At 43.6% G+C, this 21,563-nt stretch overlaps 2 protein-coding genes across 2 annotated transcripts; both read left to right on the top strand.

Annotated features, from left to right (window-relative positions):
- Positions 1-231: 231 nt before the first annotated feature.
- LOC105281123 (MAP kinase-interacting serine/threonine-protein kinase 1) lies at positions 232-19,900 on the top strand. Its single transcript, XM_011342140.3, has 5 exons — positions 232-1,261; positions 7,911-8,045; positions 10,605-10,961; positions 11,056-11,626; positions 11,722-19,900. The coding sequence occupies exons 1-5, from the start codon at positions 1,207-1,209 to the stop codon at positions 12,176-12,178; spliced, it is 1,575 nt and encodes a 524-aa protein (XP_011340442.1). The 5' UTR covers positions 232-1,206; the 3' UTR covers positions 12,179-19,900.
- Positions 19,901-19,914: 14 nt separating this feature from the next.
- On the top strand, positions 19,915-21,254 carry LOC105281122. Its single transcript, XM_026969822.1, has 4 exons — positions 19,915-20,007; positions 20,086-20,343; positions 20,718-20,862; positions 20,943-21,254. The coding sequence occupies exons 2-4, from the start codon at positions 20,208-20,210 to the stop codon at positions 21,076-21,078; spliced, it is 417 nt and encodes a 138-aa protein (XP_026825623.1). The 5' UTR covers positions 19,915-20,007; positions 20,086-20,207; the 3' UTR covers positions 21,079-21,254.
- Positions 21,255-21,563: the final 309 nt, after the last annotated feature.

Genomic DNA, 21,563 nt, shown 5'->3' on the forward strand with positions numbered 1-21,563 from the left:
GCCGCCGTTTGCATCATACGGCCTTCTGCCCATTGGAGCCCGTGTCTGAGAACCACGTTGCCTACGTGACTCGCAGGGCGTCGACGGAGCCTCGTGATTCGCGGATCGGCGGTGGCGAGAGAGGACCTCTACAGCGGTGGTCTCAGCGGTGGGGAGCCTGGCGCGGGGGCGCGGGGAGGGGAGGAACGGACTGTTAGTAAGCAGTGCGGCCATCTTGGTGAGCTCAGTCGGAAACCAACTGCCGAGCAGTGAGGGACGGTGACGAGGTAGAGAGTTCAGATGTGTTAGACGAAGGGTTTTTAATGCGCTTCCGAGCCCGACTGCCGCTACGTGCGAGAGGCTGTGCGATAGCGACGACGGAGCTACGACGACCATCGCGGGACTTTCGCGTACGAGAAGGCCCGGTACATCCGGATAAAAACCTTCTGCGGCGTGAGAGCTGCGTAGGAGCGAGTAGAAGAAGAGGCGGAGGAGGTGGAGGTGGCGGAGAGCAGATCGCGGAGAAGGTTCTGGCGAGAGGCTGACGACGAGCCTCTCATCGACGGCAAGGCTTGGCTGCTCGGTTATTGAGGAGAGGAAGGCACCCCGGCGAAGAAGATCACCGCCGAGAGAGTTGGAAAGAGAGAGAGAGAGAAAGAGAGAGAGAGGGAGAGAGAAAGGGGAAAAATCAGCGCGGAGGATGACCGATTGAGAGAAAGTGCAGTGTCAAAGTCTGTGATAGTATTTATTCAAAAAGCAACAACAGCAACATCATTATCAGCAGTAGCACCTGTGGACGTGTCATCATCGTTCGTGCGAGAAAGAGTACGAACAATCGCGCGCGGAGAGAGAAAGAGAGATAGAGATAGAGATAGGCTTTATATATTTATTTATATCTGTGATATCGACGCTGATATACATCGACCCTCTGCGCGATAGAGAGAAAGAGAAAGAAAGAGAGAGGCGAGCGGCGCGACAGCGAAGATCCAGAGGGAGAGAGAGAGAGAGAAAGAGGAAGATCGCTTCGAAGGAAGATTATATCAGTATCTTAGTGGATAGGCTTTTTTGTATATACGACTGACTCTTTTTTATAATTATTGCTACCGGTGCGAGTTATACGGAAGCGGAAAACGCGCGCTCGGACAGATCTCTCGGACAGCAGTGAACCGACTCTTCGATCTTACGCGGACAATCGCCTACGAGAGCGTCCAGAACACGAGCGAAAACATGGTGGAGAAGATCCTGGAGGAGAGAGAGGACGGCAGTCAGGCAGCCGAACGAGGTAAGAAAAATTCTAGTCCTCTATATTGGATGTCTCGCGACTCGCGACAGCTCAACGACAGCTCCAAGATCAAGAAGTAATTTCAAGTCTTCTTGAAATCTTGTCCTCGTAACAGAACCTGTCAATTTTACATCTTGTCTTTGTGTACATCACTGGTATCTATATTCTGTATCTGACACACCATATCCATTCGTATAATCGTTTCTTCATATCAAATCAATACAATTAAATCTTTATAATTCTACTAAAGTCCATTTGAAATCTGGCTTTCTTTTAAAACAGAATCTGGCTCTGTCATTTGTAATACTTGTTCCGCGATTCCAAAACTTGATCTGCGAGAAGCTGTCCTTCCACGATATCTATCGGTACCTCCACGACATTAGCACCACGAAAAAAGCCTTGTCCATCGGAGGATCTGTCATTGAGATTACGCTCGCGACTTATGAGGCACCTTGCTGTACATGAATATTTATTTTGTAAACCGGCTAACGGAGACGGCGGCAACAGCGGCCATTTTCACCAGTCGATGTCTAACGACCCGGTAACGAATGCCGGGACGAATATTTATTCGCGATCTGCATTTTCGCCGTTGTTGCGGGGTGAGACAGCGGGCGGGAAGGGGAAGTGGATGACTGACGAGTTTCGTGCTCGAGTCATTGATAGGCAAAGCAGAAACGGAGCGACATAAACGTGAAGCAAATATGCTCGTTGCGCTCGCGCGATTTAACGACGCTCGTCGTTCTTTGTCGTGGAGGATCACGTACGAATGGGCCGGCAGGAGAACTTTCTCGAAGCCGGCAAGCGGCATTCATACGCCGGCCGGTGATTACGCAGTGAGCGATTCCCTAGCTCGCGTTCTTGTTGCGAAGACAAAAAGAAAATGTGCTGCGAGTATTTGCCGTTTGACTCATCTGCTTAGACGCCGGCTACGTCGCGTTGCGTGTGTGTATATCGATTGTTTCCTGATAATCGAGGTCACACAACGTTGACACAGTATCCGAATGATTCGAGTAGTCACTTGTGAACATTGTACGCTGTTGATATGCTAGGAAAAATAATAGCAGATACCCGTTCGATGCGATGCGAAGAGGAAGAAAGCGCCGCCGCCGGTTCCACGTCCCAAGAGGAGATGTCCATAAAAGAAGAAGACTCGTTTGACCGTTCATCGGTTTCGACTGCCCACTTCGTCGACGTTCATTCCGTTCGACGAGGGAATTCTGATTCGCGTAAACGCGCGAACAGGTTTCGTCATACGGCAATAGGATCGTGACACGAGGTTCCATTAGCTGCTTCGACCAGCATTATCGTCTCTTTTTCCCCCCCTTTTTTTTCTTTGCATTACGCAAACCGTCTGCTTCGAGAGAGATTCCGTAAGTTTCGACATAATGCGTCGAGTCGGGTTTGCATCGTATTTTCTGCCAGACTCGTTCGATCGATTTACGTGTGATTATTATCGCGAGCAAAAAATAAAAACGATGGAGGTAACGGAGGCGATATCGCGACGATGCGCCGGATTAACAACAAACATTGGGTGCGCGTTTACGTAAACGCTTTCATATCCTGTAGCTCTCCTTTAATCACCTGTCAATTGGACGAGCTGGCCGCTAATTATACCGCACCGAGTCTTCGTTAACTTCTAAAAGCAGGGACTTGGAAAAAAGTCCGCGATGCTGACGTGCTGGCGTCTGAATTATGCAACGCTTGATACGGTCATAACAATAAAAAGGATCGGGTATATGCGCGCTCGAACGTTCGAAATAGCAGGATGGAATAAGCACGCTCGTATATTTACATCTCACTTGTAATCTCTTGATCAATCGTCTTCGGCTTGTTAATGGGATGCGCAAGGTTGTCGACGAATTATCAGTGATCAGTAATCCGCAGTAATTGTTTCCTGCAGAAACATGCGAAAAAGAAAAGAGAATTAAAAAGGAAAAAATAGTATAGGGAAAATGTGCAAGAACGTCGTATTCTTATTTTTGTTCGCGTCTGTGACGCTCGAGAGACAAAGTTACCTCGCCGCGCTCGCGGATTGAATCTCACTGAATCTAATCCCGCTGACGCGTCTCTCCGCGATAATTTTACGCTAATATCTGACGAACTCGCGGAATATATTTTTGGACGGAACAAACGGACGCGCGCGCGCGCTCACACACACACATACAGAGCCAATGGCAGGATCGAGTTTTGCCAACGTCGCTTCCGAGCGACGCGTCGTTGGCACGGCAGATTATTTCGGGGGACGGCGAAAGGGGGACGAAGTGGGTTAGTCGGTATACACGGGGCTGTTCAGGATACGGCGCCGGCGGATCACGACGAAGGGAGAACGAGTAGTCGGTTATAGGGCGACCCAAACAAAGAACGAAGGGAGGAAAGGGTGCCGTGCCGCGCATGTCAGCTTCGCGCGCTGTTAAAGGGAAACACACACGATTCGAAGGACAAAGAGCCGCGTCACGTTCAGCGCACTCCGGCGTCCTTCGCTTGATCATCGTTGAACATCAATACTCGCACGTATGATCATTCAGGAATCCGCATTCATACATTATGAAAAACAGCGGACAAACGACTGCCTGAGCAAGCAAGATTACCAAGAGTCCAAAACGTGTGGTATCGCATCGCAAGATGAGGCGAAGAAATATATAAAAAATAAAGAAGAATATAAAAGACGAGGAGAACGAACAAAGAAGATGCGCTCATGGCAAAGACATGGTGGACGATGCACCATCGCCCAAATATACCCGATGACTTCACGGAGAAAACCGCGGTGGATGTAACGAGGGTGTGCGAAATCGCGGAGCGCAACGCTGACCGTGTTTGTCCGCTGTTGATTGGGCAAGTCCGGCGCGCACGATTACGGTAAGATTGTAGGGAACTGGACAGGCGAGGCGAGTGATGCTCGTCGAACGGAAAAGTTTCGCGGTATGCCGTCGGCACTCCGATCCTCCGCAAGGTTTCCGCGTCACATATGTGCAGCCTCATGTAACGATAGCAGGTAGAAAAACGAGAGTCACGCTCCGCGGCACGTCGCGTGATTACTCCCTTTTGTGCCTGACCCTTTAATTGGGCGGCGGTGTTCGTGCGCGCGGTTTCGTTTCGCCCGTTTAATTTATGTGATCGTTAATGATGCATTATTTACGCGGTCGTGCACCACCTTCACCCGCGCTGATCTCGAAAACGCTCGTTACGAGCACGCACGGCGTTTCTTCGGGTCATCGTGAAACGTCCGACAGATTGAAATAACAAGGGCTGTTTTTATCATATTTTATCTTTTTTTTTGCTATCGTCGATCCGCCACCCTGAAGCGGGATCTACCGATCTCGCGGGAAGATTTTTCCATTGTTGCGCGTCGAATCGGGCACCTGCTTATTTTTTCCCGTCTGGGAAATTGCAGATCTGATCTTGGGGAACGCGAGGACGTTATTATGGCAGTTATTTATGGCAGACGGTGCACATCGATTGCATTTTCTCCGCGGCTTACGTAAGAAAAATCACCGCAGTGTGACGACGATTTTCGCGTAATCACCGGCGCGAGCGCGAGCGCCCGCGCGCCCGCGTGGATAGGATGCTATCGTACGTGCATATCTCGCGTAAGATGGCGGCGTTCCTTTTCTGTGCCAGTCATTGAACTCTCGCGGGTACTCGGTGCGGTGCCGGTCGTTGTGCGGCGTCGGCGGCGACAGCGACGTCGCGCGACGCACGAAAATACATTCCGCTGTGCGCCACCGAAATTATGATGACGGAAATTGTCGCCGGCGGTGCACGCTGAAAGTTAATGATTCCGAATGGAAAAGAAATTGATCCAAGAGGAAGCTTCGGCTCTCTCGAATGGAAACTCGGTGCTTCCGGAAAGAAAGAGAGAGAGAGAGAGAGAAAAAAAAGGAGAGGAGATGAGCTCTTTCTACACAAGATGCGGCGAGTTTTGGAGACAAAGCGGTGTAGGATTGGTCGAAGCATCGCGTATTTATTCTCGGATCACATCATGAAACCCGAAGATGGTTTGACGTGCGAGGCGATAAGACGCTGACAAAGAACGACCAGCCGGCCAGTTCCCGGAATTCGCGTGACGATCAATGAATCCTCCGATGAACTCCGCAACGATTAAGTAACTTTTTGTTTCTTCGCCGGCGCGGCGCATGTTGAGTCAGACTATCGAACGTGGCTCGAACTATATTTGTCGTCGATTAAAGTCATCATCACGTGAGTTAAATATAGCTCGCGTGTAGCCGCGCTGTGAAATCGGGCTGTCTCGGGTGATATTGGCCATCTCTGCTCCGATTCCGCGATACTCGTTTTCCTCGCTCGGCCCGATGTATCTCACGACTCCTCCTCCCTCCTCTCCTCCCCACCGTGGTAATCGATCATTGCGATTATTACAGACAATGGGAGAGGAGCCCGACCGGCTTACAGTTACAGCCGCGTGTTCTCGATCCGGCTCTGATTTCTCCTCGACCCACGCGAGCGACCCGACTGTGTCTGTCTGTCTGTCCATTCTCGAAGGAGTGGCAAAGTCGATTCACTCACACGCTTTATTATTCATCATTGCCGTTGTACATCGAGCGCGCCATAAGAGTCGTCGCGACGCCCTCGCCCACGCGATCGGCGTCTTTGCCGATGACTTTTCCGCATCGTCTATAGTCATGGTTTGAATTTAGAAAGAAGTGCGACTTCTGTATGTCGAATATATCATTATCAGTTTCGCAATATCAATGATTTTCGATTGAGTATTCGTTCCAGATGACTTCGCGATCCATTGCGTCATCATTCACGCACTGTTCGAACTTCTCTCGGGAACTTGGCAAGAACCAGTTTAACGAAATCTGGAGTAGTCTCTGTAGGACACGGAAACTTGTCGCGTACACTTGGTGAGGCATAGACCTGATCGTTGTGCCGCGGAAACATCGCAGAAATAGCGTGACCCCAGCGGCGCGCGATATACATCTCTCGTAAATATATATCTGCGCTGCCGCCGTATATCTCCGTTAACACGAAGATCGTGAATCGCGTACCGGTTACCGGTCTCTCTCTCCGGGGGCTGGCTGCGCCTTCGCGCGCGCCAACCGAGTGAACTTTCCCAGCGCGAGAACAGAGAGGGAAACGCCAAACTACCGCCGACACGACGGGCTCTCGTATCAGCGACCAACAGTCCCATTTTTAGCGGCTGAATTAGAAAGTGCGAAGACAGAACTTGCCTACGTGTACGAACCGCAAGGACTGCAAGGGAACGCTATTCGTTGTCTCCACGTTGAACCATCGAGTTTCACTTCAAGCGAGCTTTTCCGTCGGATCACATCATTCCTCCTCGAGATTTTCATTCCCCGCCGAGGTGTTCGATGTTTGACATCAGCAGCCGTTTGTCGTACTGGAAATCGTGGTGTCAGGTTTAAAAAGACCTTAAAACTGTCGTCACTTGATCCCTATTCTGAAAAACTATTTATTGGATCGGCGCTCAAAGCGTACACGTGTACGAAATGTAATGCGCAACGGAGGAACCGCCAGAACTCTCGAGAAACTACTCCGGCATTGTTGTGCCGGAGTGTACGAGGGAATTATTCCCGTCTTCATTTACCCTCCGGCTAAATCGATTGCACATACGCTTCCCGTTCCTGCCGGGCACAAAAGTTCGGCCGCCTCTACAATCGAGGCACCCCTATGGAACCCCCCGGGCCGGGTTCCCCCTTTCTCGCATTTTATTGCAGGGGAAGTATCCTCGGCAACCGAGATATTCGACCAGTGAGGGACCGATAAAATAACGATTTTCAATGATATTTCTCTCTCTCTGTTGCTTAATCGTTGTCCCTATTATTTTTATTACTTGATGCTTTACACGGCGAATTAGGCTTTCGGTTTTAATGACCGCAGACCAGCGTGACGCACAAACAGTATTACGTAAGTCACACGTACAAACCATAAACGCGTGCGTTATTTTACGATGCGTTGAAAATAGCTAGACGACGACACGTCTATTGATGATAATTATAACGGCGCAAGCATTATTTTAAACCTTTGACCAATGAGAGCGCGGTTATTCATAAAGACAGAGCATCTCATTAAATGCAGAGCTCTTTCCCTGCTTACGTGGCGCGGTAATCTTCCCCCATACATAATAGCACCTTTATATAGTCCGTGCCGCGTCCGTGACGGGCAGCGTCACAATGCAGCGGCGTTAATTGTTATTGTATATTTATTGTGACGCGGGTGATGGGTTAAGCAGCAGATACTCCCGGTAAAAGTCATCGCTGGCCGATAGCGAGCGGGTGGTAACGAGCGTGAACCCGAGTGAGTGACTAACAGCCGCGTCGCGCGATGATACCGCGGCGTTGATAAGACCATAATAATAAACGGTGATAACGAGGAACGCGAGTACCGTCACGTGTGGCGGATCGCAAACTATTTTGTCCGCGAATAAACACAGCTGTTGCGCAACGTCTTCGAGAGTGCACCGTCGAGCGACACACATTTGAATGCTGAAAAATTACCATTATTTTAATCATTATCCATCATTGATCGCAAATCGACAGCGCGTTGTTTGTACTTATCAATGACGGCGATATTGAGGATCAATGAAAGATGAATGATGCGTGTTTAAATTGAATGAGTTGCAAGTTTTTGGACTGATTGTGGATTGATACACGCCTTTTGTGTATTTCAGGCGATGGCACTTGCCGGGATGTAGCCACGACGGGGGAGTCCATGAGTGCGGTGCAGGCCCGTCAGGAAGAGGCGAGACGTAAAAGGCGCAGGAAGAGACGTTCCGGGTCATCTGTGCTGTCCTCTTGCTTCCAAGGTAAATTTGCATCTACATGGATGCATGATGGTAGAAAAAAAAACGCATTACCATGATCTGAAAAGGAATTTCTGCGATTTATATCTTGAATCTGTCACAAGATAAGGTGAAAGAAGGAAGAAGGGAGAGAAAGGAAGGATGAACGAAAGCCGAGTTCTGTAGAAAGAACGAGATTGTGCTTGATCTTTCGATAAGAGAACAGATTTTATGCACTCAGCATGGTGTGACTCCTCTCGCCTGGTGACTTGCAGTTCTCTTCGTAGATACGTGCGACCTTGGGCAAGTTCGGAACGCTCGAGAAACTCACGGCGGAGCGGCGATAATCGATCGCGCAGACGCCCTGAAATTTTGTATAACGCGCGGAAGACACGCCGCTCGTTTATAATCACCGGAAGTGCGTTCTCTTCCCCGCAGTTACCTCTCAAAGAACCGCTTTATCTTTTTTCCATGTTCCGCGATCAGGAGAGTATCAGAATATCAGTCACGATTCGCGACTGAAGAATATCTCTTTTGCAAATCGCTTTTCTATTTGTGACACAGCTGTGTTAATTCCGTATGAAATTTGATTTGGCGAAAAAAATGCCAGTAAATGCGTCAGCTCTCTTGAACGTCTCGTGCACGATTTTACACCTTTGATTTCGATAAACTGATCATCGTTTCCTAAAAGAATGCGAGAACGGAATTAATCCGAGTTGCGCAGCTGACAAATACGGTTATTCGGCCACGGAGTCGTCGCCTGCACGATCGATAGTCCGACTCGCAGGGAGCCACGAAATTCGCTGTACGAGTTTTCGACACGAAACGTTAGTTTACTTCGACTATCTTCGAGTTACGGGATTGTTTACATGTAGCATTATCGTATATCGTTAACAGTTATAAATAATTACTCTTTTTATTTATATAATTATGCATAACACTAAAACATCGGCAGCGTAAACAAAAAATAATTATTCGTAATTGATTGATTGAATGATTAATGATTCGAAGAGGAGTAAAAAGGTTTCACTTTCAATCTCGTTTGATTATTAATGCAGAGTGATTTTATGAAAAACTTTATTGAATTTACTGACTCGGTTAGTTGCGTCATCCGCGTGATCGATTCGAGAGCTCGGGTTCGTTCGAGAACCTTCCACCACGCTGGAACTACATGTATACTATCCCCAAGTCGATAGAACTCGGTCGCGAGTACAGTAGAAGATACACATACAAAATTTCCATTGCATCTTGGTCGATCGCTGGACGAAAACCGATCAGACAGATTTTTTTCCCAAGTCATTCGAAATATCATCATTGGGGAATTATTATCTGTATTATTACGGAGTAATCGGTCTTACAATAGAACGTTACTTTTTTTTAATCTTTCAATGTGAGTCAAGATGACGCTAATCACATTGTGGAACAACGGCCGCTGGATTTTCGGGCTATATTCGTTCTCGCCGGTGTTAAAATTGTATAGAACGACGTAGAGACGTGGAGGCATATTATCGGCTTCTGGTTGCTAGGCGCTGGCGACGCTGCCATGCGCGCGTATCCTACACGTATAATCGGGGCGAAAACTGGAGTGGGAGAGAGAGAAAGAGAGAGTAACCGGGAGGACGCGGGCGAGCGGAGACGCGGCAACGTAGGCGCTCGTAACGTTTTGAACGAGGTAGGGATGGACTGGGGAAGAGATGCGCGGTGAAATGGAGGAGAGGAAAGGAGCCCGTGGATAGCTGGCATGAACTTCCGAGAGAGAGGGAAAATTCGGGGTATGTGCGTCGTAGTTCCACACTCTGATCTCGACCACCCCTCTCGACCTTGACATTGACTGCCCGTCAGAACAGGACACGTCTGCTGTCGCGCGTATACCGCGCGTTTCCAGGCCCAGCCCATTTTAAACCGAAGATAATTGGGCCTTTCGAGCATAAAATTAATCACGATCGGCACGTCTCGAGTTGAGTCACGTGCAACTTTCAATATAGATTTCAATACAAATCAATTTTTCTGCGTATCATCGATGACTCGACTCTGATTCTGAATGACTCAAAAATTAGTAATCGAATTAAGTGATTTTAAATGTTAAGACAGAAGAATCGTTTATTATTTGCGCAGAAAGTTACAATGCAATGCAATAAATACGGCGGAAGAAAGCGTCTTCAATGTGCGCTCTCCAACGCGCTTCGATCGACTCGGTAGCATAGACGTTAGGTCCCCCGTGTCGCTGTAGCGTGATGCCGTACAACGTAATCGCCAATCGCGTGATCGCAGAGCGACGCAATTCCATGTCGAATGAGTATCTCGTATTGATTCACCACGATGAATCCATGCGTGACAGACCTGAGAGTGTTAAACTTGGCATAGCAAGACTGCACTAGTACAGCCTCTACTGTGCCTGCTGCGAATACTGGAGTCACTACATGTACAAGTCGTACGAAAGATCTGCAAAACAAAAGCAATGTTTGTTTCTTCTCGTTCTCTCCCCTTTTCTCTTGCGAAAGATCACGAATATTTCGGAATATTACTTAAAATCGCAAAATCTAGACTGTGATGTCTAATGAAAAGTTCATGCCATTTTTATAGAACTGTACAAATTGACCGGAGAGGTCCTCGGAGAGGGTGCTTACGCGTCGGTCCAGACTTGTACATCCCTCTATACGGACCTCGAGTATGCCGTGAAGATCATTGATAAGATCCCCGGACACGCGCGTGCCAGGGTGTTCAAGGAGGTCGAGACGTTCCACCATTGCCAAGGCCACCCGAACATCATACAGTTGATCGAGTTCTTCGAGGACGAGGAGAAGTTCTACCTCGTATTCGAGAAGGTCAACGGCGGCCAGTTATTGAATAGGATTCAAGAGCGAGTTCACTTCACTGAGAGGGAGGCGAGCCAAATCGTCAAGGAAATTGCGAGCGCGCTCAACTTTCTTCACAAGAAAGGTAATTTTCACGAGATTTTGAAGTAATACTCGCGCAAATTAATGAGGATTATCGCGAATAAGATGGAGATGATAATTTCGCTGTGCGTGCTCAGGGATTGCCCATAGAGATCTCAAACCCGAGAACCTCTTGTGCGTGTATCCGGACAAGTTGACGCCGATCAAGGTATGCGACTTCGATCTTGGATCAGGCATCAAGTTCAACAACTCGCTGTCTAGTCCTGTGGCAACGCCGCAGCTTCTGACGCCGGTGGGCAGCGCCGAGTTCATGGCGCCGGAGGTGGTCGAGGCTTTCATCGGCGAATCCAATTATTACGACAAGCGTTGCGATCTCTGGAGTCTCGGCGTTATCATGTACATACTGCTTTGCGGTTATCCGCCTTTCTATGGAAACTGCGGCGCCGATTGCGGCTGGAGCAGGGGTGAAAATTGTCAGGCCTGTCAGGAAATGCTTTTCACCAGTATTCAGGAGGGCAGATACGACTTTCCCGACAGCGAGTGGAGATGCATCTCCGAGGACGCAAAAGATTTGATCAGAGGCTTGCTCGTCAAGAACGCCCACCAGAGGCTCAGCGCCGATAGTATTCTGAAACATCCCTGGATCAATCCCGGGCCGACTTCCGTCGAGACTGGTGATCGATCACTTACCACGCCTCATATCATAAGGTGAGTTTTCTCGTAGTCTCGTAACTTGTCGTTGTTTCGCATCTTCGCTCAACTTTTATCACTGTAACTTGCAACTGTCACGTTTCTCTTTCCAGGAGGAACAACTCCGCTCGAGAACTCTCAGCTTTCGCTGAGTCTGCAATGGCTGTGAATCGTGTGGTACTTCAGCATTTCTCTCTAAACCTCGAGGATTTGGCGGAAAACCGAGAGCCCAGACTGTCCACGTCGTCAACCGACGACGACAATCATCCGTACGGTCACATTTCCGACTCTAGCAGCGAGCTGTCCGAGAACAGTAAGCACTTCACGACCCATTCCTCCAGCGAGTTCGATGGTACGCGACAAAAGTCATGCTCCGTGCACACCAGCGTCGACCTGAACGACCCTAAGATCATCGGCAAGGATCGCGTCATCGACAAAGACTCGCTGCAGAACTTGTTCGGGCTTTCACCGCCGATCGAGAGTCGTTTGATGCAACGCCGTTTGAAGGCTCGCTCGGATCTGCTTGAACGTCAGACCGGCAAAGCGGTAATTGCGTCACCGAGTGGCTGAGAGGTCGCTATAAAATCCATCACCCTTTCTTGCTACAGTATCACTTGTCTCTTTGTAGTTACACGAGAATACGAACGATGTACAATACTTTTTCCAACGGCTTAGGAAGCTAAACGTAGCGTAAGTCGAGTCTTTGATTCTGCGCGGATAACGAGAACAGGCTCAATCATTTACGATAGTGACGACAGCGATAATAATTGTAAAAGTATTTGCCGCGGGAATAATCGAAAACGTAATATCATCGTTGTCTGTTTTTTTTTCAGTAGCTGTAAGCTTCTTTTGTTTTTAAATTCTCCTTTTTAGCAGACGGTTTGATGATAACCAGATTGTTTTTATTTCCAACGTAAAAGATTTGCATCCCATTCAATTTCAAATTAATTGATAACGCGATAGTTATGACATTATATGTAGCATAACTATTAAAATAATGTGTATAAAGAAAATGTAAAGTGTAAAATATAAAACAGAGATAAGGAAAATGTACGTTCTCCTACAGAACATAAATCTTAATTGTAATGTAACAAAAGTGTGCGCTGTAAACGCATTGAAAACAAAAAAATGTACTTTGCTGTGGTATGTTAGGACGACATTTGTCACAATTTGAGTAAAAAGATAATCATACCGCAGTTTGACCTCGATCATCGACGTTGCGCGCCGCGCGTAATTTTTCTGTCGCATCTTTTGGAAATAAAAGCAAGTCTGATTTCATCCAACATTATATCTCGCTGCGTGTTATTCGTTTGTCACGCAGTTATATGTTGCATTGTACAGTAATACAGAGCTACACAACACGCGCATCGTTGTACCATCATTCATAGATACGTATAGCGGATTTTGAATAATTCATTTATCCACACATCGACATCGCATGCAGCGAATCAACATCGCGGAAAGCATGCCGAAAATAAATCGGATGTACATTGAGGCATCAATCGATGTTTATCATCGTAATCTGATCTTTTTCGATACATGTAACGTACGTTGAAGATACATATGCGCGTTCATGTGTGTAGGTAAATTAAAACGGAAAGAAAAAGGAAAGATATATAAGATCCTCGTAAGATCGTGATAATTTGTGCGCACTCTCGAATGCACGATCAAATTACGTAAATGTCATTTTTACTTTTACTGTTCGTCACGAATTTTTCAAATAAAAAGAAAAAGTCGACAGACGCAACCGATGCAAGGCGAAAAAATGTTCCTTTTATTGCTCTTTTGATGTTTCAAGTATATTCGAGCCATAACATGTTTCTCGAACGGAGCAAACGGGTGAGGGTGCCTCAGCCCACAGGTGCAGATTATAGTTTGCTCATACTAGGTTAATAGAAACGCGATAGATTGTAAGTCAGGAAGATTTCAAACCGAAATTCGGGAGGTAGAAGTTACGGTGGAAGTGGATTACAAAGAGAATGGCCACATGATAAATCTGTTTAGAATTTCTAAATTGTAAAATTGTAAAATGTTTCTATTAATTAGCACGTTACATATTTTTCTAGAATTTTATTGACTAAAAATTGGTCATTTTTAACGTCACTCCATTCACTAATACTTTATGTTTTTTTTTGTATAAATTGTTTATCTTTCTCGAATTTTCTTCATTCTACTTTATAATTCCGCGTAAATTGCACACTTTGATTTGAATAGAAATAAATTGTCGATATTTGTTTTCCTTGCTTTATATTTTAGAACAAACAGGATAAGATGTATAAAAAAAGAAAAAATTTTCTTGCTTTGTTTTTCTATACTGATGCTGTGGACGGATTTTACTCAGGGCAGCTGGGAGAATGCTGCGCATGTTATTCTACATTATACTTGTACAATTTGAGGACGGGAGGAAAATATAAGGAAGATATTTGTAACATTTATCGCAGTCCCTCCAGAGTTAACGCCGGCGTTAATGATATTCATTTCAGGATTTTGAGATCTTCCTTGTAGAACTGTATAACTCTGGAGGAGACGTCTAGGGTGATGTGCGTTTGTACATTATAATTGCATCATTGGAAACTTTCTTAGAAAGTCATTCGCTTGCTGTAGAACATGGCGGATACGGCTTTTATCAACTTCTGTCTTCTTTGTACTTTTTAAGTACCGATAAGATAAAGATTAGTGTTTAGCGCGCGTGGATGAGATTATATATGATAAAAATCCGTGTAAATAAGAAAGCTACGATATATAGAGGTACGGAAAGCAATATACAATGTGGGTGGGCTCTCTTAAAGGGAAATATTGAAGAATATTGGAGGATTGATATGTTTATCGGCCTCTTTGCGCAAGGCCAAAGAATTCTTTACGTCATTAATGAATAATCATCTAGTATATAAAACAAATTATTTTTCTTATCATTGAGAACACACACGTTTCTCTCGCTTATTCTTTTCTTGATTTATCAGCATCTTGCGCGAAGTTCCATGCAAAATAACCCACATTACATGTTAAGCAATTAAGTGTACGCTCGAGAAAAAATCTGCGAAATTGTTCACTACCTTTTCTATTTGGTCCTGAAATAAAGGGACGAAGGAATTTTTCTTACGTCGAGCGTGCGTTTCGAAGAAGCATCAATATAGACTTGGGTGTAAGTGAATGCTTTTTTTTTTTAAATAATATATAGTATAAGAGTGTAAAAGTAGAACGAATGTGAAGTGTGCCGTACAAGAAAAAAAATATAAAAGGAAAAGAAAAAAATACAAATGGCCATATAAGTACACAGATCTGTAAGCGTAACGAGTTTACGATTGAATGATAGAGTGCGAGGGTAAATGTACGCATGTGAGTAAGATATACGTGGCAGAAATTATTAATTGCTAGCCTTTAAGGAAAATAAACCCAGCACCTTGTCGTAAATATGTAGCGTAAGGTACCGCTGAATAATACCGATCGGCTGTCAAATTATTCTTCATTTTCATCCTTTTGTATTTACATATTGTGCTATCTTATATAGCATGAGTAAATCTCGATCTAACATTTTTGTTTATCCACCACGAAACTAGAATATTTCACGATTATTTCACGAAGATTGAAATTGCAATGATGTTTTTTGTACAGTGGCTGGATCGTAGTGTTAAGTTTCGGTGTATCACAGCGGTCGGTTATACATGCTGTGCATATGAATGCAAACATTATCATTTTCATTTACTTCTCAATAACACGAAGGTGTAAGTCTTTTGCTAAGCGGCGGTTGACGAAAGAGAACGTATATTGTAAGACGTTGGTGTCCGCGTCGTGCCAACGCTGTAGCGCAGTAATCCTACGAAGAACGAATCACGATGCGAGAAGAGCGAAATTTCGTTACACTTTTACAAGAAAACAAAAAAAAAACGCGAAAAAAAATAAAAATAATCACGTGTCATATATATTTTAAGTATTACGTGTCCCGTTCCTTTCATGTTTTGTCCGCACACTCTTCGTTGAGTATTCTCCCGCCGCGGTATCCACTTCTCGATTGTTCTTTACCAGAAATTCACATCCGCGATTGATGTACATCTTTCCGAAAAGAGCGCATTTGTTTTTCATGGAAAGAAAAGATTATTAATGCATTATTAATTATCAAATACTAATTCTCGTGTTCAAGATCGTCATCAGATAGTTTTTGATTTCAATGAACATTCAATCCGTTCAAAAAAAAGAGTGTGCGATGAATCGAGCGAATTTCGATCATTTTCCTTGTTCTTGTAATCGTAGTCGATGTATCAATCGGAGGTAAAGTGGTAAGAGAAAACTGGAGAATGTGTAAATAAGATTTATCTAGTAGTATAGTGCCTATATCCTAAAGAAGTAGGTCGGTAGCAAGTAGTGTACCCTTCCCAAAACCTTGTCCCGCATCCTCACAAGTATCAATCTTCCCATCATCCTTCCCTCGCACATAACACGCATCCCTTACATTTCTCACGGCCTTCTCAACTGACGCCATCTCCCTATCCTCGAAATCGAAACATTCCTCTTCTAATCACAGCTTACGCTCACCTATCCCTTTGAATCCTCTATTCTCCTCTCCACATCACAGTCCCTTCTTCCATTTGCGTCCCAAAAAAATTGTTATAAAACGAAAAATGGCCAAAAAATATTTTTTATTTTTCATACCCACTTGTATGTAGGACATATGATATATTTTTTTGACACGGTTGAGGAGACGGAGCTTGATTGCGAAGTAAGAGAGGAGTCGTTGTATTGCATCCCCGTTCGTTTTTTTTTTAGACTTCGCGTTGAAGATATTCATACCACATGCGTGAAAAATGTCGTGGGATGCAATGGCGACTCTTTTATTCTTTGCATTTGGTGCGATATCTTACTGCTTAGTATTAGACATTTTGTAAACCGAAGTTATTCTTCAGTTTTATAAGAGTAAGAGTAAGAAAGGGAGAGAGAGAATGAGAAAGAATGTTCGGGAACATGGGCTAAAGTCCACTCATTTAACGTGCTCACGATAGTACGATTTTCAGTTATATTTTTTTATTAAATATTCAGCATATTTTCTTTTATCTTCTCTAAAAATAAAATAAAAGTTGGAGAACAGTAATTCTTTTATACAAAAATTTTTATTGTGTGATGTTTTGATCACATTGATAAAATAAAATTTTCGAATATTCATGTGTATTCGGCATCTTTTTCAAGTATGTAAATGGGAGCGATTTTCGGCACTTTCTAAATGTTAAAAGTATCACATCGTGAGCACGAGGCGCTAATTTCTCGACTTTATTCATATTTAAGTGGCGCGCGTTTAGCCTAGCGAAACATGTAATGTTGAGACTGGATTATGAACGTACAAAAAGAAAAAACTTTATTATACCTGTAAACGACATATTAATCGCTCCACGATTCAATCAACGCGCATGATCGTCCAGAGAAGCAAGAGTACTTGCAGCGTGATCAGTTCGATTATTAAACAACAATTCCTGCGATTCGAATTGTACAGAAATCTGATCACAGATCGGTAATGGCGTGATTTGAGGAAAAAAAAACTGGTTTGTCATTAATTCCTCATAATTGATCATTAAAATGTATATTTTTTAAGTGAAATATTAAAAAAAAAAACACTTTATTATATATACACTTTCTCCTTCACACACACATCCTTTGACATTGCACTTATTTTTGTTTCTCGATTTGCGCAGCATACAGACTCGCGTTGTTTTACAATTGTCGAACAGAAACATTCACTATTAGATTTGTCTCATCTCATCGTGACAACTTCAAAGACATCACGAATCGATATCGAATAATATATAAGCGAGGAAAAATGTTGAATTTTTTTCATAATTAATTCTCGGAAATCTGGTTTCATTAATCAGTAGAATACAGAATGTTAGATATGGAAGGTGAAGTTGAAACGAAATTAGAAACAAGATGTACCCCATGGGATTTACAAGTTAGTATTTTATTTAGAATTCCGAGGATTAATATCTCGTAATCTCCTTGATAAACGTGTATAATAGTTTAAAAGACAAATCGTAGCCCTAAAAGGACATGTGGGACGTGTATATTACGCAGGTATCTGTGTAAAATTGTGACCATGTCGAAGGGATTTGTTTGGAACTGGAGGAAATAATTTTGACTTCACTTAATCAGAGCGGAAATTTTCACGGAACGAAAGATCGTCCGCAGAGGATTTTCTGAAATTTTCTGAAAACATATTTGACATGGTCGCGATTCTAGATCATATTTCATTTCGTACGTACACACACACCGTCCTTCTTTTCGCGCATCGACGTTCAAGTCGGCCACAAGCGTATACATGAGTACAAATCGCAACCTTTTAATTTTCACGTTGATATACAAGGTGTTTCATGATAGAGTATAAAAGGCTTCGGTAATTTATCGGCAAGATAATCTTTAATGGGAAGATGCCCCATGTAGATCTTATTCTGAAGAATCGCATTTGTACAACATTTTCTTCTTTGAAGTAGCTACTTTACTGGATTGTCGAAGCTCTTTACACTATTTATGGAACATCCTTTACACATCGGCGAACGCGACCGGACGGAAATACACCCGACCGACTCATAGTTATTGAGCTCTCAATTTTCTTCGCTCTCCGAAGAAAACGTCGATTTATCCTCGCCTTCGATTTAATGGAGAGTCGCGATCGCGTTTTATTAGCCTCGGTCGACAACGAAAAGCTCCGTTGAAAGCTGAAGGATATTTTCGGATCAGTTATATCCTATAGAAAAATATTGCGTCAACTTTGAGGATACTATCGAACGAATCGGACACAATCGAATACGGCCAACTATGAGGAACAAAAAGCGAAGAAATCGGTGAGGAGGGTGTGTACACCTCCTATATCCTGAAGAAGCACTGCCGATGCTTTCTGACATAAGCAAAACGATCGAGAACTTTAAACGCGGTATCCTTGAGAGGATTTCAAGTATTTTTCTATAAGGACTCGCGATGCTCTTCGTGATAAAGTCTTACAAAAATTCGTCCTGTATATCAATCAACCCAGCAATCGCGTAAGAATCTACCTTGTTGACCTTTTCCGATGTTTAATTGCAGTTACATGGTTTCGGGATTAACGAGAGATCCGTTGTTGATGAACCTTAAAACTTTACTATAGAAAAGAGAGAATATACAGGTTGTCCCACGCGTAAAATATTACACAAGCTATCGTCTCGGGACGTTTGTTACAAACAGTAACAAAATCTTTTTTAGTGCTTCAGGACTCGCTAAGGACCTTTTACATGAAATATATCACTGCTTGATGCGAAATTAACAGAGACTCTCTTGAGGAATCTACGGCGATATTCCACGTATCACGTAAGACTCTCTGAGCGAATCTCTGTGAGCATGTTATATGTATATTAAAGAACTAAAAATATTAAAAATATCTCTAACGATTGTTACTGTGTTTAACAAGTTCCGAAATTAATATTTTACGTGGGACACCTTGCGTTTATATATATGTCGTCATGGTGATCCTCGAACTTCTGCGTACTATTCAATTACGCGACAACAGTATTGTACTATATTAGTATGCTCACAGTAACTCAGAGTGACTCGCACGACATCATGTAACAATATCGCGATTTTTCTCACATCATTGACATTAATTTCTTTCGCTGCTACGAAGTGAACGAAGCGACGGTGCGGTGAGCCTCATTCGGTTTCACTGTATCGTTCTTCGGCGATAAGATACAAGGTACGAGAACTAGAGGCGATCGCGATACTTGACGACGGTGAGAATTATAAGCGTTACGAAACTGCTGAGTGAGTTTACATAGATACGATTACCGCGTATAGATAGTATGTAAGAGTGTAATGGCTACAACATCCTATAATAACGCGAGGATTTTAAAGGAATGCTTTTTGTATTATACAAGCGATCGACTAAGTGAGAACGAAAAGTACAAGGGACACCGAGAGGGAGGGAGCGAGAGAAAGAGAGCGAGAGTGAGAGCTTGAGCAAGACCAAAACTTTGTCGAGAATGTAGAAGAGACCGAGAGATTTTTCGTTTTCCGAAAACGGCCGTCTCTTCTCTCTCTCTCTCGAGACAGAGATCTACTTCATGCGTCATCATAGACGCCTACACAAATCGGTATGAAGAGATAGCGCGGATATTAATGAAAATAAGGAGGAGGAGGAGCGGTATTAAGACCGATACGAGGAGAACGAGCTGAGTCAAAGTCAAGGAATTTGTAATATCGGTGTGCCAGACTAACCATTATTAGTCGTATAGTTTATTGGAATATATGAATTATTAATGGGAAAGTCGAAAATAAAGAGGAGCAGATATAAAAAATCGAATCGGTCTCGTTATTTCCCGAAACCTGACTTCACTTATAGCTCACTTTTGTGCGTTGTAGCGGAAAAAAGATGACGAATTCGTAAATTTCGTGTAAGCGCTTTTCAGGACACGTTTGTTACTCGTTGTCGTTTGTCGTTCGTGCTTATCATTATACGGTGTATTTTGCAGACGATATCGATCAAATACGGTAACCCCGTGCGTCGTGCACTGTCCTCGACACGCAGTTTCAATTCGCCGGAGTGTTTAGTTCAGTATTCTCGAGGACAAGGAAGTTTCGTCATACCGAAAATATGTCTGCGCAAACGGATTCGAGATGCGACTCGAGACCGGTAACGTCGAAGAGATCGGAGAAGCCACCATTTAAACTGTGTTTCTCGAAAAAACAGTACATCGGTAGATCTGATATCTGCGTATCGAAGACGAATGGTATATGTACACACAGAGTATTTCAGAATCCTCAAATTATCCAGAATTCTGAATCTTTTCAAGCGCAGTTTCTGTAAAAGTAAAAATCAGCTTTGCCTTAAAATTTGTGTTTCACTTCTTAAAACAAGAAGCTACGTATCACAAATTAGCGAGATTCCAAATATTAATATACGATAGATGTTTTAGTGAATAACATTTGATTTTTTATTTAAGCTGAATTATATTTAGCGAGAAAGTTTAAGTATATTAAATTAATATAATAAAATATGAATAGTATCAAGTATAGTGTCTGCAATATCGTGTTCCGTATATTAAAGCTGCGGACTGAGCGTAATACGATCTGAATAAATGCGCAAAATGCAAATAAATTACAGCAGATTTCGTTACACCGAAATTCTACTCGAGGGAGCTCGAGGACACGCGGAATGCGAACGTAAACGACACGCTCGAGAGAATCGCTGCGGAGCAGAAAAGAAATCCGAGAGATTTGTACCAGTCGCCATTATTGACTAGCCACACGTAATTTTTCTTTCTCGATGACATATTCGTCGATTTAACGGTTATTGACCGTCCTAACGGCCAGCTTTTACTATTTTCAGTTACGGTTGGTGGCACGATCGAGGAATACGCCCGAAGGATCCGCGATTTACTTTTCACAAGAGAACGTCGGACTTGGTAAGCTTCCAGATGAAAATCTACGCCGTGGATCGAAAAATGAAAGGTCTCAAGCCATAAGCACGCAACGTAATTCAATTAACTGCTTCGTCATTGCCAAGTACTCGGTGTGGACTTGTAAGCATTTTGTATTGCTGAAGTAACATTGTAATTCAATGATCTGTTTTAGTATCATCTAATAACTCGATATATGTAGTCTGACTATCACAATAATATATATTTTCTTTCTATTCTTATCTGTATCTTTACTTGCACGAACAAATGCAACCTTTTATTTGATAACTGAAGAGAGAGAGAGATTTAATTACATATGATTACTCAGTATAAATAATAAAAAAGCAAGAAAAATACAAAATAAATAACTCAAGTAACGGAATTAAAGAATCAAGTACAATTAAAGATAATTAATGAAACTAATAATTGTGACAATATTGCTCCGTACAATACCAGTATATTGTGCAGTTTCAGGTTGTGTAGACTCATTAGTCTCAGATCACTGTTGTTTCACGTTTTGTATTGGAATTTACTAGGATACCCGCATTTTC

This window comes from Ooceraea biroi, chromosome 5 (genome assembly GCF_003672135.1).
Source record: "Ooceraea biroi isolate clonal line C1 chromosome 5, Obir_v5.4, whole genome shotgun sequence".
In the NCBI taxonomy this organism is placed as follows: Eukaryota; Metazoa; Arthropoda; class Insecta; order Hymenoptera; family Formicidae; genus Ooceraea; species Ooceraea biroi.